The sequence below is a fragment of the Gopherus flavomarginatus genome, chromosome 4 (assembly GCF_025201925.1).
Source record: "Gopherus flavomarginatus isolate rGopFla2 chromosome 4, rGopFla2.mat.asm, whole genome shotgun sequence".
NCBI lineage: Eukaryota > Metazoa > Chordata > Testudines > Testudinidae > Gopherus > Gopherus flavomarginatus.
The window spans coordinates 85,589,082-85,608,200 of NC_066620.1; the positions used below are offsets into that span (position 1 = coordinate 85,589,082).

The 19,119-nt window shown below is 42.9% G+C and overlaps 1 protein-coding gene across 5 annotated transcripts in view; it reads left to right on the forward strand.

Annotated features, from left to right (window-relative positions):
* The window catches only part of GALNT2 (polypeptide N-acetylgalactosaminyltransferase 2), a 155,395-nt gene extending 136,703 nt beyond the window's left edge, over positions 1 to 18,692 (forward strand). For 4 of the 5 annotated variants that reach the window (XM_050949098.1, XM_050949102.1, XM_050949101.1 and 1 more), the window contains 3 exons: positions 2,956 to 3,082; positions 13,221 to 13,340; positions 17,148 to 18,692. In XM_050949098.1, the coding sequence (XP_050805055.1) occupies positions 2,956 to 3,082; positions 13,221 to 13,340; positions 17,148 to 17,303 (403 nt within the window). In that variant the 3' untranslated portion in view covers positions 17,304 to 18,692. Of the gene's footprint in view, positions 1 to 2,955; positions 3,083 to 6,299; positions 9,179 to 13,220; positions 13,341 to 17,147 lie in introns of those variants that run through there. The other variant, XM_050949099.1, reaches the window with a different exon arrangement.
* The last annotated feature ends 427 nt before the right edge of the window (positions 18,693 to 19,119 follow it).

Here is a 19,119-nt window from a genome sequence, read left to right on the forward strand (position 1 = left end):
TGCCTGAATACATAGTTAACTTAAAGGAAGTTGCTGGGGTAACCCACCAGGAATGAAACAGTGACAAAAATAAGAGCCCTGGGGTAAACAGCTTCAAAGGAGTTAACAATGGCTGGACCATCAACAGGGAAGAAATTGTCTGGCTTCATCCAAACTGGAAGGGTTTACTCTTCCCAGGGCTAGAGCCTGGGATCTTGCGGGATCCTAAACCTCAAAGACTTTAGAAAAGGGAGGGAGTTTGGGTGAGCTAGGAGAGACTGCGCAGGGTGTGTCAACGAAAAGTGGACAGTCTGGCAAACACACAAAGGAATGTAGTCTGCTTCTCCCTGCCAGAGAGAGAATCAGCAGGGCAGAAGGGTCTTATATCTTAAACTTTCCTTGCCAGTTTTTATAAGCAATACCTGTGTGTGTAGGTCTTCTGTTGTTTTATCGTTTGATCTGTGTGCTTTGTACTTTTGAAGAATGAATAAATAATGCTTTGTTTTGAAGATGCAATTTCTGTGTCACTGCAAACTTATGTTGTCATGGGCTCCTGAAGGGAAACTCTTATAGGTGCCAAAAATGAGTTTGGGCTTCTGATGTTAACATGATTGGGAACCACTGGGGATTGCAAGTCAGAGACCCAATCCCAAAGTGTTTGGACTGCTTGCACTAAAGATGGACTAAGGGGACCGAGGTGCAGTTCATCCTCTAGCTGTGACAAGGATTTGGATTCAGGGTTCCAGTTTTGGCACATTCTGTAACATTAATACATATATATTCACAAATCTATATTAAAAATGTTAACACTGCAAAATCAAGTGCACAAAAATTAAGGAATTCCAGAGTTAAGTTTTCCTGTGCAACTTCAATTAAACCCTCTTACATTGTATACATTATGATAGTATTTAAGTGATCACACAATATATTTTCGCCAGGACATCTGCCTTATTCAGTCCTCAGAATGGAGCAGTGGGATGGGTGTGAAGGGGAGGCAGGAGCCTATCCCTCACCTAAAGAAGAGGACTGGGGCACACAGGGTTGAACTGAGTGCCTGGAGAGACTGGTAGAAAGCAGAGGCAGTAGGAGCAGGATGCGGGAGGCGGAAGAAGTAGAAAAAGCAGGATTAACCCAAGGCCCCCTCCCCCTCTATCTGTTATCCTGCCATCTGTCCCTGTTCCCCCATGTCCTTGTCCATTTCCATGTTTATTCCTCTGCATTTGAGTCAGGCTGTCTTCTTCTCCCCTTCTGTGGTGACTGGGTGCCAGAAGTGTGAACACAGGAGAAATGTTCTTTGCTCCTGGTTCTGGTGCCTGGTGCTCAGCAGCCTTGGGAAACAACTGAAGTAAAAGTCCTGCTCAGCTCTTTTTTTTTTTCTTTTTTTTTCTTCAAGCATGCTCAGTGCAGATGGAATCTTTGGAAATCGTTGCTGCCAGTCCCTGAAAATCCTGTACTGAATGTGTAATATTCTTGGGGCAGGGACTGTCCTTGGTCTCTATTTGTACAGCACCTAGTGTAACACCAACAGACCCCGGTCGTCAGTGGGCAGAATCAAACCCGGGGCCTCTGGAGCTTAGTGCATGAGACTCTACTGCATGAGCTCAGAGCCATATGGTAGTTAGATTAATGAGTCTGCTCTATAGCCTTAGCTCTCTAAGTGGTCTCAGAGCCACCAGAGGGGACAGAACACCATACCCAGGAGGTGTGTGGGTTACACTTGCCCCATGGGTGGCAGGTGGAGCCCCCCCTTAGGGGAAGCTAGCCCCTGGCTCTGCCTTTTCTGCCTGCCGCCCCACCCTCCGCTGGAGAGTTCCGAGAGCCCCGCCCAGAGGTGTCCCAATGTCGTGTTCTTCCCCTCCCCTCCCCGCCCCCCCCCCCTCCACCTGCCCGGGACCAGCTGCAACCACGCCACCCCCTCCAGACCCTAAGCCATTGCAGAGAAAAGCCTCGCTCTTGTCTAGAGATGCATTTGGTATGCCCCATGAAGATTCTGGGGCCACTGAGGAGGCAGTATTTGCTACTCTGCTTCCTAGGTCCATCAGTCATCTCCCTGGAGTCCAGAGAGATGACTGATGAACCCAGGAAGCTGAGCAACAGGTGCCACCCCAGAACCTGCATGGGGCATAATAAAGCGCCTGGTCTATTATACTCGCCACCCATGCCTAGCACAGTAGGGTCTTGGTCCAGGATTGGGGCTCCTAGGCACTATGGTAGTACAAATAATTAATAAACCCTGATTTTCTATGGTCTATAAAGTCACCAGATCTCAGTGAATTTTTCATGGGGACCACAAAAGGCAGCTGCTTAATGCCACAGAGACTGACAAATCTCAAGTCCCTGCTCCAAAGCATGGAGGCATTAGTTTCTCAAAGGAACAGTTGGATTTGTGAACATTGTGGGAAATACGCTGTTTTGTCAAACTTCATTTTCAGAAATGGTAGAACTGATTTTTTTTTTTGTTTTTTTGTTGTTTTTTTTTTTTACTGAAACTTAAAGAAAAAAAATCAGCCTGAGGCAGAACTGCAGCATGCCAAATTTCTGCCTCACTGCTTAAAGTTTGACAAAGTCATGAGCTACACAAAAGAGGGATTTATAATGGAAAGAGTTACACAAGGGAAAGTGTTACACAACCTTAACTACACACATTGCTGCTAGCCACACTTGTGATGTGACTCTCTAATGCTCATGTTCATTGTAGTTCTCCAGTATATTTTACTCATATTCAATCTTTTAGCCTACAAATCCACTGAAAACCTTTGCCCGCTTAGTTAAGAGAGCAGGGTCTCTTCACCAAATAATTACTTGTAACTTCTTCAGAATGTTGTGGGGAGTGGAATATAGCTTGTGTACCAAAATAAAATCATTACCTGTTGCCAATTGCCTCACATCTAGAAGGTTGTTAAGTAAAGGAAGGGAGTCAAAATTAAAGCAAGAGAGGAATTGAATTAAAACAGATGTTTCTTGTTTTATATTTAGGGTGCCTGATCATCAAGATATAGCTTTTGGGGCTTTGCAGCAGGGTACCAATTGCCTCGACACTTTGGGCCATTTTGCAGATGGTGTTGTTGGAGTTTATGAATGTCATAATGCTGGGGGAAACCAGGTCTGTATGCTATTAAATTATTTTTTAAAAACCCATAGTCTTTTTGAAAAATACAGAATTTGAGGCAGGCAGGCAATGTGTACTAGTGTTGGGAAGGTTGAATCAACAAGGTTGGCTAAATCACTTGTCCCTCAAATAACTTTTTATTTTGAGTTTTAGAATCATAGAGGCCAGAGATGGAAAATGGGGATCAGATAATCCACTCCACATCCCAATATTTTGAATTTTCACTCTTACTCTGTAGCCCTATCTCATCCTCACCAAAAGTTGCATCCTTATGAAAACATGTTTCCTGTGGGGCATGTCTACAAAAAAAATAATAGTTTGAACTGAGAGTTTATATTGCCATATTCTGTAAACATTCTGAAGACAAGGGGGAAAAACAAAAATTTTTATATGGTGCTGTTCTCTTTCCCACTGCGGGGTTGCTGAGTGTGAAAAAATCTTTCTTATATCTCAGACATGTTCTTTCAGAAAGCATAGGCACCAAAAGTCACATCCAGCTCATTTACAGAAAAGATGTTGTTTCAGTAAATCCTTTCCAATCTTTCTTTTAAAGACTAATTGCAAGTGTGTCAAAGCAGTAAACAAGAACTGAATGGAAACATTAATTACTGCAAAGGATCTAATTATACAGTGGTGTCTTACAGGCACCATTAACAAACTACTTGCATATGCTTTTCCTCTAGTTTCCTGTGCTGGTTTTGTACACAAATGGTTTTCACATAGAACTCAAAATACAATTAAATTGACATTAACATTGTTAATAAAAAATTAACAGGTAATAGTTAATTTTCTAATCAGTCAGTTTTCTACCACATTAAACTATTAATCGCATACCTTTAAATTAAATTGGGGGGAGGGGGGAATAGAAATGAAAATCTGTCCAGGATCACAAAACTAAAAATATGAACAATTCCAGAAAAAGCATTGTATGAATCTGAATGCACTCCTACCATACCATCAGCTTTAGAGGCATCTTCAATTTCAGTCTCTTCTCCAGAGACAAGAGAGAAATTTTTCCAAATGCCATTATATTTGATGACATTGTGTAGCTACAGCCAAAGAGCACACAGTACAACTCAGGAGGAGAGTTGAAAAAAACTTTAAGCCTCCTTTGTACTTCCCTGATCCTGGGCCAGCTTTTTCCTGATTATGTCTAGCTTGAAGGGGATGGGATTGCTCAAGTTCTAGTACTCCAGAAAGAGTTTCTGTTAAATTAATAGACTAAATCTTGACTCTTGTTTAGACCTTGCATCTGGTATTTTGTTCAGTGAATGTTTTGAAAACTGTCTTGGGAATCTCCCAAGTGGGTACAGGGCAGAGGCTGACCGCTGTGGCAAACTTGCCCTATACAGAATGAGCCTTGACACTACCTTCAAAAAGCCAGTCATTTAAGTATGAAAATATCTTTGTTTGAGAGACGTGGCAACCATTGTTGTGTACTTGATAAATAACATTGGCACAGCAGAAAGGGCATAGTGCTAATACTGAGAGTGACTGTTGCCCACAAACAAACTGATTTATTTTCTGTCATCTATGTGAAAATACTCATCCTTTAAGTGGAGAGCCCCAAGCTGGTCTTGAGAGGATAGGATAAATATTAGGGCTGTCAAGCGATGAATCGTGATTTATTTTTTAATCATGCTGTTAATAATAGAATGCTATTTGTATAAATATTTTTGAAAGTTTTTTCCACATTCTCAAATATATTGATTTCATTTACAACACAGAATACAAAGTTTTATATTTTATTATAAATATCTGCTCTGAACAGTTAGTTTTTATATACGTGGGATTGACTTCACCTACAACATTGAAAGGAATTGGCAAAGCTGTGTGAAGGGCTGGTGCAAGAATCCCCCTGAGAGCAGTGGCTTTACAATGTTGAGCCTGGTGCTCCTGCCTTGCTTGCAGACAGGAGCACAGATCTAGGAGAGGTGATCTGCTATGATATGTAGCTTCGGAGAGCTAGTTTCAAGCTAATTCTTTTTTCTGCATTTAAACAACACACTTGAAAAATCCTCTTTCAACCCAGTGCATTTGAAACTACCGGTATAGTATCCAGTCCATTCCTTTCTCCAATTTGTTTGAAAAAGACTGTAATGGGCAAAATTGGATTACAGCTTGTTTTAGATGCTTTTGTGCTTGATTTTGAATAGCTTAAAGATAATTTTATTCAGCTGTGACTAAGGCATGATTGAGTAAACACAGGTCCCTTTGTGAGTAGACAGAACTCTGCGAGGTTTTAATTTTCTTTTTACCACTCACTGGAAATACTGAGGCAATGCTGATAATTCTGAACATAGTCTTTTGAAGTATTAACTAATCTTGCTCAGGACTCACCTGAAAGCTTTTCTCATGGCCCCTTGTGGTATCTGAGAGAGTAGACTTTTTAGCAGGGATTTTCATTGACAACAAAAAAGCTTTAAGATTTAACTTTGTTTTAAAGAGAAGTTTCTAGAAAAATAATACTTACTCCTTGTTATGTTGGCATACCAAAGCTTTAACTTAATAATACAGCAAGTGGAGAAATCCAAAAGTCTGCCTCTTCCGGTAAATGTAAGCTAGCGGCTGCCTATGAGCAGAGATGAGGGGTGACATTTTTAAAGGGGAGATAACAGAATTAACTTTCTATAAAGGGAAAGAGTATCAAACATGCAACTTTCTTGCCTCCGAGTGCCGCTTTCACATTAGTGTTTTATCTGATCCAGTCCACATTGGGAAAGTGTATCATGAGCCTATCTGTACATACATGCTGTATTAGGGTATAGAAGGATTCTCACCTGAATCTGGAGGGTGGATTCTGGTTTGTAATCTGTTAACCCACCCAATAGAATAAGACGTCTGATCTGAAATGGATAATTATCTTGATAGAATGGGGGAGTTGCTTCCAATATAGGATGGTGAAAGTGAGATGGTGAGTGCTGTACTCCATTTGGGAGTGCAACATACAGGAAGATGGAGACTTTGTGGTTTGATAGCTTGCAGACAAGTATGTAGAGTTTTGGTAAGGATATGGTATAGAGGAGGTGTTAATGTTGTAAAAATAGATGCAAAAGGTTGGATGGATTTAAGTGGGGTGCTTGGCCCCAAACCGATGGAGATGCAAGGGGCAGAGCTGAGGTTGGTGTTGGCATCCTAACTTCAAATGTATTGACTTTGGGGAGTTAGGTTTTTAATCAAAAGTACTGACATTATTTTTGTCTGTAACCAGGGTTGGATTGGAATCGCCTCATTCTGGCAATGTGGGGTTAGAGCCTGGAAGAATACTCCACTTGTTTTGCCTTCTCCTTTCTAACTGGCCCCCTGTCTGTCAGTGTCTGGTAATCTTCAAGGAATGATAGAAGACTTTTTTTCAGTTTTAATCAGGCTTGTATTATTTAAGTAACAGCTATGCAAAGGAAAGTTTTTTATATGCAGACAATAGGGGAAAGATTTTACTGAGTCATTCATTGTACTGATCTGAGTACTTAACTGTAAAGCATCTAGAACAATGGTTTTCAAACTTTTTTCTGGTGACCCAGCTGAAGAAAATTGTTGATGCCTGCAACCCAGTGGAGCTGGGGATGAGGGATTTGGGGTACAGGAGGGGGCTCTGGGTCTGGGAGGGTGCAGGCTCTGGGGTGGGGCTGGGGATGAGGGATTTGAGGTGCAGAAAGGGGCCGGGCAGCACTGCCGGTGGGACTTCTAACAGCCCGGTCAGCAGTGCTGACCAGAGTCGTCGCGACCCACTGCCTTACATTCTGTGACCCAATAATGGGTCACAACCCGCTGTTTGAAACCATTAATATAGAATGCCAAGGCTGTCCGGCAGTGCAGGCCTACAAAATTGTTTTGCTTTAGCTTTCCAAAGGGAATACATTCTGAGCCTTACGATGCAACTATTGACGAGGAATATCCTTGTTTCTCTCCAGTTGTGATGTTATGCCACCATAGTTTCTCTGGAGCTTCTACCTCTGTGGACACTGCATGTGTGAATTAAAAAGTACCTAGCTTTTGTTAGCATAGTCCTGTTAGAAAGTGGACTATGGTAACGTAGGCTTAGGTACCTTTTAATTTGCCAGCAGCATGTACTCAGGGAAGTTAGATTGCAGCACTTTGGTGGGCTCTGCAGTTCACATCTACATAGTACATGCTGAGGCACTGTGTAGATGTAGCCTCAGTTAGAGTTCGTTGGAGCCCTTCTGAAACATAACTAGACAGAAAATTAGTGAAAATTAAAAAAAAAATTAAAAAATCTATTTTTAGAGAGCCTATGTACTTCACAGAAGTGACAAGCTTTACGAGCTAGCTGGTACTGCTTATTTCCATTAACCATCAAATGTGGCTCTCACAGAGGATATACATTTCAATGATTTTAATGTTTAGAAATCCACATGAGAGTTTTAAAATACTGGTTCCATTACATATATTAAATCAAAGTCCTAACAGATAACCATTATTTTTACTTTGCTCTTAAACAACGGCAGTTAATCATATAAGGATTGGAGGGAAATACCCAGCAAAAAGTCACGTTTCAGTTACTTGAAACTACACATTTTAAAAATACTTTGAGTATTTTGTTTGTTCTAAACTGGAAGTTTACAGTCTGAATTTTAGGTAGGTTTGTAGTTCACAAAGGGATCGTGGGGAGTTAACAATGTTCTTGTGCAGTCATATGATTTCCTTTACACCTATGATGCGTAATTTCAATGTCCTTAGCTGATGAATTGCTAGCAGCTGTTTACTAAATCTTTATGTTGGTAATAGTTTGTAATTGGATAAATTCTGATTATTTTTGTGTGTATTCTCATGAGGAAATTGACTGAGTCATTTTTAATCCAGTGGAGTTGCAAGAGAGAATGCATGCCAAAAGTGCAGTTAAATCAGAAGATAAATCAAATGAAAAATTCAGTGATCTAATTAGCTAATCTCTTCCAGTCATGTGTGTTGCTTGCAAGATATTTGTTAATGTTATGGCTAATAAATTCAGTCCTGTGCAACTAGGTCTCATAGCTCAGAATCCTCCTCAGGCACCAAGAGCAGACTTTATTCTTAAAAGGCCTGACTGAGAAGCGAATTGAAGGTGAAGAGGTGGCTTTCAATGGTAGAGGGAATTAGCCTGGGATGAAGAGGGAAACCAGAGAATGAGGAGTGATCCGGAGCTGTGACAAGGGTCCCAGAGGGGCTACACTGAGGTTACTCAGTTAGGGCAAACTGCAAAGAATGGGGCAGATAATCCTCGAAGCTGGTGGATATTCCAATACTTAGATTTACAAAACCAGCACAAAATAGCTTCTATACCTCACTGGTTACCCAGAAGCCAACAACACAGTTCCCTTATAGCAACCCACCCTTGGACTTCCTCCCACACATCCAAGTCAAATATGATGAGGATTACTGAAAATCTTATTCATCATATAAGAAAGTTCTACCAATCCCAAAGAGTCGGACACATTACCTCCCAACTTAATGAATATTTCAGATCTTACCCAAATACATGCTTACAGCCAATTCTTAATTCTTATTAACTAAACTAAAATTTATTAAAGAGAAGAGAGAGTGAGTATTGGTTAAAAGATCAGTATACATACCGACATGAGTACAGTTCTGAAATCAGTTTCATAGTAGAGATGGTGAGCTTTGTAATTGCAAAGAGTTCTTTCAGAAGTAGTCCATAGTCTATAGTCCAATGTTCATATCCAGGTGGAACTGGAGATCTCAGTCTTACGACTCAAGCTTCCCCACATAAAGCATCAAGCAGATCTGAGATGACAGGATCAGGTCTCAAGAGTGTTTATACAGTTTAAGATAAATGGCTTAATGGATAAATTACCTTAATGTCATTCTCTAACAATACAGGTTTGCATTTCAAAATTCTAGTCCATCTAACATGGAATGGCCCTAATTACCATTTACATACTTTTCTAATCTGTCTCTAAAGGTTGAATCAGGTAGATTAGCCTGCAAGCTGCATAACCCTTTTTGGCCGTGTGTCTATATGTCTCTAAAGTTTGAGATAAACGGCTTAATGGATAAATTACCTTATGTTAATCCAGGCAGTTAATTTCCAGTGATGTTTAGGAAAGAGGTTACTTCAAAAGCCTGTTGTTCACCCAGGACTATAGGCTTTTGGAGTAACCTCTTTCCTGAACATCACTGGAAATTAACTGCCTGGATTAACATAAAGTAATTTATCCATTAAGCTGTTTATCTCAAACTTTAAAGAGACATATAGATCAGTGGTTTTCAAATCGTGGGTTTGCAACCCAGAACTGCACCGCCGCCTGGGCCGTTAAAAGTCCTGTCGGCATGCTGCTCAGCTAGGGCAGGCTAGTCCCTACCTGTTACTTTACATACAACAATAGTTTAGTTATATATTATAGACTTATAGAAGGAGACTTTCTAAAAACGTTAAAATGTATTACTGGCACACAAAACCTTAAATTAGAGTGAATAAATGAAGACTCAGCACTCACTCTCACTCATGCCCGTCACCCCAATCGGGGTATGGGCCGCCAACCACAGATCTCCAGAGTCCTCTATCCTGGGCCATTCGCTTTAGCTGGTTCCAGGTATAGCCCATTTTTTTGCTATCAGCCTGAAGGTTGCGTCGCCAAGTGTTTCTTAGATGGCCTCTTTTCCGCTTGCCTTGGGGATTCCACCGCAGTGCCTGTCTGGTGATCTTAGTTGGCTGCTTACGTAGTGTATGTCCTATCCAACCCCACCTTCTTCTGATTTCTTCCTCTGCTGGGAGTTGACAGGTCTTCTCCAAGAGGTGGATGTTACTGATGGTGTCTGGCCAGCGGATCTGGAGAATCCTTCTGAGGCAGCTATTAATGAAGGTCTGGATCTTCCTGATGGTTATTTTAGTTGTCCTCCAGGTTTCAGCTCCATACAGTAGGACTGATTTCACATTGGAGTTAAACAGTCGAATTTTTATTGCCAAAGACAGCTCTCTGGAGCTCCAGATGTTCTTGAGCTGTAAGAAGGCTGCTCTTGCCTTACCAATCCTTACTTTGATGTCTGCGTCTGTGCCACCCTGCTGGTCGATGATGCTACCTAGGTAGGTGAAGGACTGCACTTCTTCCAGGGGGCTTCCATTCAATGTGACTGGGTCATTACTAGTGGAGTTAATCCTAAGGATCTTGGTCTTGTCCTTGTGAATGTTGAGGCCAACCTGTGATGACGTGGCTGCCACTACGTTGGTCTTCTCTTGCATCTGCTGTTTACTGTGCGAAAGGAGCGCAAGGTCGTCAGCGAAGTCCAGGTCATCAAGCTCGGTCCACAACATCCACTGGATTCCGTTTCTACGCTCGTAAGTGGATGTCTTCATAATCCAATTGATGACGAGGAGAAAGAGAAGTGGTGACAACAAGCATCCTTGCCTGACTCCAGTTTGCACCTGGAAGCTGTTAGTAAGCTGCCCTCCATGGATCACTCTACAGTGTATACCGTCATATGAGTTCTTGATCAGGCTGACCACCTTTGCTGGGATGCCGTAGTGCCGAAGGAGCTTCCAGAGGGTCTCTCGATCCATGCTATCGAACGCTTTCTCATAATCAACAAAGTTGATGTATAACAAGGAGTTTCACTCCATAGACTGCTCGACTATGATGCGAAGCATTGCTATCTGGTCCATGCATGATCTATTGTGCCGGAAACCTGCCTGTTCATCTTGTAGCTGTGGATCGACGGCATCCTTCATTCTCTCTAAGAGGACTCGGTTGAAGACCTTCCCTGGCACTGACAGGAGTGTGATTCCTCTATAATTGGCACAGTTGCTAAGATCTCCTTTCTTGGGGATTTTGATGAGATATCCCTCTTTCCAGTATACCGGAATCACTTCTTCTTCCCATATCTTCTCAAAGAGGGGGTACAGCATTTCCACTGAAGCATCCAGGTCTGCTTTCAGGGCCTCTGCTGGGATGTCATCAGGTCCAGCCGCCTTCCTATTCTTCATCATGGTGATGGCTTTTCTGATCTCATCTCTGGTTGGTTTATCGCAATTAATTGGGAGGTCCTCGTTGGCTGGGTTGATATCTGGTGGATTTGGTGGTGCTGGTCTGTTCAGGAGTTCCTCAAAGTGCTCCGCCCATCTGTTCATCTGTTGTTCTATTCCTATTATAGACTTTCCCTGCTTGTCTTTAACAAGACGTTCTGGCTTGCTGAACTTTCCAGACAGTCGCTTGGTAGCATCATACAGCTGTTTCATATTACCGCTGTATGCTGCCTGCTCCGCTTCTGCTGCCAGTTCATCCACATACTCTCTCTTGTCCTTTCTGATATTCCTCTTCACTGCTCTATGGGCTTCAGCATACACTTTTTGAGCTTTGGCCTTTGCTGCTCTAGTCCTGCCGTTATTGACTGCTGCCTTCTTCTTTCTGTCTTCTATCTTGATCAAAGTCTCTGCTGTGATCCACTCTTTCTGCTGGTGTTTCTTAATTCCAAGCACTTCCTGGCATACTGACCTAAGTGTCTCTCTCACTTTCTGCCATCTGTTTAGGACACTGTCTTCCTCTTCCTCAAACCGATCCTGTAATACTGAAAACTTATTCTTCAGCGTCAGTCCAAAATCTTCCTTGGTCTTATGGTCCTTCCGAAGGCTGACGTTGTACTTCACTCTTCTGCCTGACATGTCTATCCAGTTCTTTTTCAGCTTCAGCTTCAATCTGGCCACCACTAAGTGATGGTCGGATGCCGCGTCCGCTCCTCTTCTAACTCTAACGTCCTGCAAGGATCTTCTGAACTTCTTGCTAATGCAGACATGATCGATCTGATTTTCTGTCATGCCTGCTGGTGACACCCAGGTACTCTTGTGGATCCGCTTGTGAGGAAAGATGCTACCTCCTATGACCAGGTTGTTAAGTGCACACAAATCCACAAATCTCTCCCAGAGCGTGGGTCCCCATGACTTGTTCATATCCTGTGTTGTCAGGTCCAATTTTGGCATTAAAGTCTCCCATAAGGATGCTGATGTCTGTCTGGGAGAATCTCTAATATTTTCTGGAGTCTGTTGTAAAAATAATCTTTGTCCTCCTCTTCGCTGTCATTAGTTGGAGCGTAGCACTGAACAACATTCATCTTAATCCTCTTCATTTTAGTTCTGAAGGATGCTGTGATGATCCTGGGACCATGTGCCTCCCAACCAATCAGTGCTCTCTGTGCCTGCTTGGACAACATGAAGCCTACTTCCTGTGTGTGGGTGCGTCGCTCTCTTCATGTCCTGAATACAGCAACAGCTCTCCTGTCAACAGTCGTCTCTGTCCCGTTTGCATCCATCTTGTCTCGCTAATGCCTAATAGGGTCAGGTTGTTGCTCCTCATCTCTGCTGCAACCTGCGCCGTCTTTCCTGACACGTACGTGGTCCTCACGTTCCATGTGCCTATGGTAATCCTCCTGGTTGCAAGAAGGGTAATCAGCTTAGTGGCTTCCTCACGGCTTTTACCATCCAGCGTCATGCATCTTCTAGTTGAAGACTCTTCTTTTTCCAGGGTAAAAGTCTCTGTTGTCACTATTGTTGGCGTTTCTGTAGCAGGTTGATTTTTTACAAGGTGGAGTTGCTAGCCCCACGCCCAACCCTCCTCCTTTATCCTGACTTGGGACAGCCAGATGGCCCCAAAGGACCTCTCTGGTGGAGTTAAGACTCAGCACACCACTTCTGAAAGGCTGCCAACCCCTGGTGTATGCAGTGTTCTGAGCCCAGGTGGGCAGTTTTGCGTTGGTGGGGCCAACGCTAGCATTCTAAAAATAGCTGCATAGATGACTCTCGGAAGATGAGGCTCATGCTTTGAAGCCTCGGGAGACAGAGGTGCAAGATGCAGTTTCACAGTAAATTAGTCCTCAGCTACATTGGGGTCCTAGAGGACCATGTGTCAATATGGTTCCAGCTAAAATGGGCTCTGAATCTGACCAGTCATAACAGAAGGTTGTCAGTTTGGAATATTAATTTACACTGCTTTTAAAACTGTGTGTGGAAAAAGCACTGTTCAAACACTTGATGCTTTAAATCCAAAGTGGGGCTCTTGGTTACAGAAAGTCCCTTCTGAGCCTTTTTACAGGAGTCTAACATAGGCCAACTGAGCATGTTTGCATATGTTTTTGCATGTTTCTATGTTCACAAATATATATTTCATTTTATTTCCTTGTGTTCCAGGAATGGGCCTTAACTAAGGACAAGTCAGTGAAACATATGGATTTGTGCCTTACTGTTGTGGACCGAGCACCTAGTTCACTAATAAAACTCCAGGGCTGCAGAGAAAATGACGGTAGACAGGTGAGTACATAATGTGTATAACTCACTGTGCAAGCAGTTCTACTGGAAAATCAAAAATCTCTGTGTGCGCACACATATGCATACTTAACCTGCTGAGGTTCTTGGCCTGTACAAACCAATAGTTTGCTCTCTGCCCCACATGTGTGTATCAGGATGCAGATGACTCTCACTGCCAGCAGGACAGTTGGGAACTGCAGTAGAAATGAAGTGAGGCCATGCTTGTGTGTTGAGCACTTCACCCATTTGTGTGGCCGCAGAGAGGCATTGATGATAACTTGATTTGAGATGGATGTGAAACTCAGAAAGGAGTCCAGTGGAAAAGAGACAGTATTAGTGGAACTAGTATAAGGAGGCTAAGTTTTTCCCACTAAATTATATGGAGGTTAGATATTTAGAAAAGGGCTGTCAAAATCTCTCGGTAGCCTACTAAGTGACCCCTCTCAGAAGGTCTCTTGGTGGTGTTAAAGCAAACATACAAATTTTTTTTTTTAATAATCAAGGCAATGTGCCCATAAGAATCTAAATGCTGGCAAACTAGGTAAAAAGGAAACAGTCTTGAGTCTTTAACTGAGGAAAGATAAAGATACATGCAGGGATATGTAATGGCAGACTGTGTTTCAGAGACCATGGCCTCTAGATGAGAAAATAGTGTGTAACCCCTCCCTTCTGAAGATTGTAACCTGGGAGGCCAGCAGGTCCAAATTTAGGGCCAAGTTGAGCCCTCATTTACACCCTTAAAACCCCTTTAAAGCTTTGAGGTTGCATAGGTATAACTGAGGGCTGCGTTTGGGTCTATTTTCTATTGATGTCTTTTTACTAAGGTATATGAGTATGTAATTTCTTAAAGTGTATTATGGAATATAGGTGGAAAGCTACAGTAACACTTGCACCATAAACCTTTTCCCTCCAAGTCCTCCATCAAATAATTCTAGTGAGAACATCTCACAAATACCTTGGAAGTCTTTTGCACCTTTGTGCTCAGATGACCTTCTTCCTCTCCCCATCTAAAACCCATGAGAAATGCACTAAATCTGTCCATATGAGGTAACAAAGTTTAGTATAACTTTTTTTACAGCAGTCGAGTCTCTAGAATATTTGGTTTAGATTTTCACTGATGCCTGTTGTCTGTCTGTCTCTCTTATTTCAACAAGAAGAATGTTAAGTGCTCACAGCACTTATGTAATCTAGAGACTTTTTTTATTTACATTGGAAGTGGATATTTTTCTTGTGTTCCTAAGTGAAACTATCATATGCTAATGTAATAGAATGTAAAGGAAGACTAACAAATAATTACCAACATATATTACAGCTTAGATGCTAGTATAATAGTAAACAGTCCAATGGAAATATAATAAGAAATGCAAGGAGCAGAGATCAGTAAGGGATGGGGTGTGCATTTCGAGGTCATGTCCATGTAATCTCAATATACAAAGCTCTCCTACTCAAACTTGCCTTATCAGTAGGTCAGCCCAGCAGCGGTGGTGTGTACTGCATGGGTCTGTGCTATCAAACCTATTTCCAGAGACAGATCCATAATATATTTTTGAAGCCCGTATTTCAGTGAAGCCTGAACACGTGACAGTCTCTCTCTGAAGAGAATAGAGCTCGATTCCCTCTCCCTTCAGACCTCAGCAACCAAGAACTGACATGTCTGCTGCTACTGATGTACATGTCTTACATATCATTTAAAATGAAAATATTAGAAGGAAAAGCCTTTCTGGAGCTAGGGAGAAGGCAAAAAATGAAGGAAGACATAGGACTGCACTTTGTGAGAGCACCAGGCTCCCTAAACAAATTGCATTATTAAGCAGCACAGTTATTTTGTCTTCAGTTGCCATGCACAAGTAAAATCACATTTGCAGAGTCCTCTCAGCAGCAAATCCCTTTCATATAGTCATAGAGAAGTCTGCTCTGCAAAGCCATGTTTTTTTTTGCCTCTGAGCCTCTGTGCTTTTATACTCAAGGAGCAACTATTCTGCAAATACTTCATGACTGGGAGTTTGCTTTCTGTGAGATACTATGTAGTGCAGATGTGGGCAAACTAAGGCTTGCGGGCCACATACAGCCTGCAGGACTGTCCTGCCTGGCCCCTGAGCGCCCAGCCAGGGACCCTAGTCCCCGGCCCCTCCCCTGCTGTCCCTCTGGCCCGTCGCATCCTCTGGGCAGTGTGGGAAGTGCAGCTGGCTCTGGCCGGGCATTGCGGCTGTGAGCTCTGCTGCTGGTACGGAGGCAGGGAGCAGGGGGGTTGGGTAAAGGAGCAGGGGATCCTGAAGGGCAGTCAGGGAAGAGGGAGCGGTTGGATGAGGTGGAGGTTCGGGAAGGGGGAAGCAGTCAGGGGATGCGAAACAGGAAGTGTTGGGAGTGGGAGTCCTAGGGGGCCAGTCAGGGGGTGGGGATGTGGATGGGGTGGGAGGGCAGGTCAGGGGACAGGGAGCAGCGGGGGGTTGGATAAGGGGGTGGGATCGGGGGGGGTGCAGTTAGGGGCAGAGGGTCCTGGGAGGAGGTGGTCAGGGGATGAGGAGCAGAGGGTGGTTGGATAAGGGGTGGGGGGCTGTCGGGGCGGGGGTGTGGATGGGGTATGGGCAGTCAGGGGACAGGGAGCAGACGGTTGGATGGTGGGCAGGGGTCTCAGGAGAGGGCAGTCAGAGTACAAGGAGGAAGGGGGGTTGGATGGGTCGGAGGGTCTGAGGGGGGCAGTTAGGGGGCAGGAAGTGGGAGGGGGCAGATAGGGGGCAGGGGCCAGGCTGTTTGAGGAGGCACAGCCTTCCCTACCTGGCCCTCCATACAGTTCCGCAACCCTGATGTGGCCCTCGGGCCAAAAAGTTTGCCCACCCCTGATTTAGTGAGAATGGTTGTATCCCAGTTAACAAACTTAATGGATTCATTTTACAAAATATGTTTGGGTCAGAATTTCAGGTATCTCCCTTCCCTCTGTCAGCCCAACCTCCTCAGTCTTCTCATCCAGGAGAGGTGACCACTTCTGCTTATGCCAGAGTCTCTATGCAGTTGCCAATATTTATGAAAATTTGGCAAAGGTCACTTTGAATAGGCTGCGAGCTGCTAGGTCCCCATCTGTCAGAGGGTTTGTGGGCACTCTAGTTACAGTATTTGCCAGCATTATTGTCACAAACTCCACCCTTAAAGGCAGGACAAGTATTATCCCTATTTTAACAGATAGGGAAACCAAGGAAGAGAGTTCTTGAAAAGAGTCACAGTTGGAAACTGTCAGCTAGAAATAGAATACAGGAGTCCCTTGTTCTTAGTCCCATACTTGGTCAATCAGACAACAGTCCTCAGCATTGCTCTGGACAATGCTGCTTTTAACAGCCACAAATTAATTAGGTGGGCTCTATGGCCATGGTTGCACAACCTCTGAAAGACTGCCTTGGGGATCAGTTCTTGTGATTTATGATTTTAAAACATTGGGGGGGAAGGCGGGTGGCAGGGAGCTGAAGTTTAGTGCTAATATTTCTATGTCCCGCAGGTTGAGGGGACCACAGCTGCAGGCTTTGCAGGCCTCTAACCTGGCACTGCATTGGGATTGTATGTATTTGAGGAGAGAGCTGGACAAAATGAGTCGGTGTAACCTCCATTTCTAATGCAAAGTATTAGCTGGATTAATGGTTGTGTAGCATGGCTTGTGATAGTTTGGCAAGTCTTAAAGGACAGTATCTAAACTATTGTCTCAGAATTGCCACATACAGAGGCTGGGGAGGGATTTGAGAATGGAGAACTAGGAAGGCAGAACATGAAACACATTTTTATGCACACTTGGATAGCTCATTACTTTATTTTATTTTTTTCCAGAAATGGGAGCAAATTGAGAGCAACTCTAAACTGAGGCATGTTGGCAGTAATCTGTGTCTAGACAGCCGAAATGCCAAAAATGGCGGTCTTACCGTTGAGGTCTGCAATCCTTCTCTGTCACAACAGTGGAAATTCACACTTAATCTACAGCAGTAGAAGGGCTTACGCACAACGCCATCTTGTTTCCTAGACATTGGGCAAAGTTTTGATTGATAGATTTCTTAAACTTTCCACGGAATTTATATACCTCAGTATTCCATCTTCGTCTGAAAGTAGGAGAGAACAAAGCCGAACACAAGGGAACCAAGGGGATGTGGAACACAGCAATTATCTCACTGAACGTAGTGCAGCAAAGTTCCCTTCTGGTGTAAAGACTTCTCAGTCCCTGTCTGACTTCAGTTTAGTACTTGCACAGCAGATGATTAACATCCCTAGAAACAATTGATCTACAGTAGAAAATGGATCTTAACATACAGAAGGAGGGAGGGGAGTAGGGTGTGGGGGGAGGGAGACTGGGGAAAATAAACTGCTAGGAGAAACTGAAATCTCCATTTACATAGAAATCATCATTTGTGGTTTCCAGAAGCTGAAGTGTCATTTTGAAGGGTTTTTTCCATGTGTAATTGGTATATTTGAATATGAACTTTTCTATGATGGACTCTAAATATATATATTATACATATATATAATATATGTATTTTATCATTATTCCCAACTGTTTATCAATTTTCCTCATCTTGTAATTATCAACCAAGTGATTAACATACTTAAACCGGAAAGTGGATTGGACTGTTGAGAGAACAAAACTGTGTGAAGGCGTGTCATGTCGATGCTAACACTGGATGCTTTTGCTTTGCAAACTGGACCTACTTCTTAGCACTTGACTATCTGCAGAGATTATGGAACTCAAGAGGAGGAAGAGAAACAGCAGAACAAACTGATGGATCTGTACACATCATTGCTTGGATTGTCTCCTCTGACTGGGAATTCACTACGTGTGCCCTGGGTATCTGTAAACTTGTACTTGATATTTATGTTGAACATTTCTTTAGTACTTGGTCTTCAAAATACTTCTTTTCTTTTATTAAAAAAATTATATAAGCAGTGCAGCTCTTTCACAGGTGCAGCCACTGGGGTTCAGCACAGTTTGGTTTTTTAGCAGGACCCTGATCAGCTTAATGTCTTTGTCTTAATGAGTCAGGATAAGACAGAATAGTAGCATCACTGTGTACAGATAGCACATTACGATCATAAGTTTTAATCTGCAAGGATCAGCAGCTACATGGTGTCTCAGAGTTGCACTTCTTTAATCTATAAACCTGCTATAAGAGATCCTCTTTTTTAATTCCTCCAAATAGAATTTTTGAAACTGATCCAGGCTCTACTCTGGGTACCAGGAGATGCCAAGTGGTGTTTTTAACCTTAGAATAAATACAATTTACAGCTTCAGCCCAATTGACATCATTTTTGTATTAAAGCAATGCTGTCAAAGTTAACTTGACCCCAACATTGACCACCTCGCTTATGTTTGCCTAGACTATATGATTTGTTAAAAGCTCACTGAAGCATTTGTTTTTAAAATAAAAGAAAAGGAAAGAATCAGTGCTGGCAATAATAACCAACACTGCATTGATAACTTGGAGATGAGCGATGCAAAATCCAGTTTGGTAAGATAATGGATCTCAAACAGCCTAAGGGCTGATTTGAAAGAGAGATTTAGAAGTATTGTTACTAAACCGTACTATGACAGTGGTCTTTTCCTTTTTCTGAGTCTCGGGGAGCAGAGTATGTCATGAGCTGCACTTTCCTTTCTGGCTGCATTTAGTACAGTAAGTGGAATTTCTCCAGGCAAAATGGGTTTTACTTTGCAGTGACGGACATTGAAATAAGAGGCCCATAAATGTGTCTGATGTATGAGTTGGAGCTGCATAACATGCATTTGTGGATCTACACAGGTGTCTTTTGGGTATAC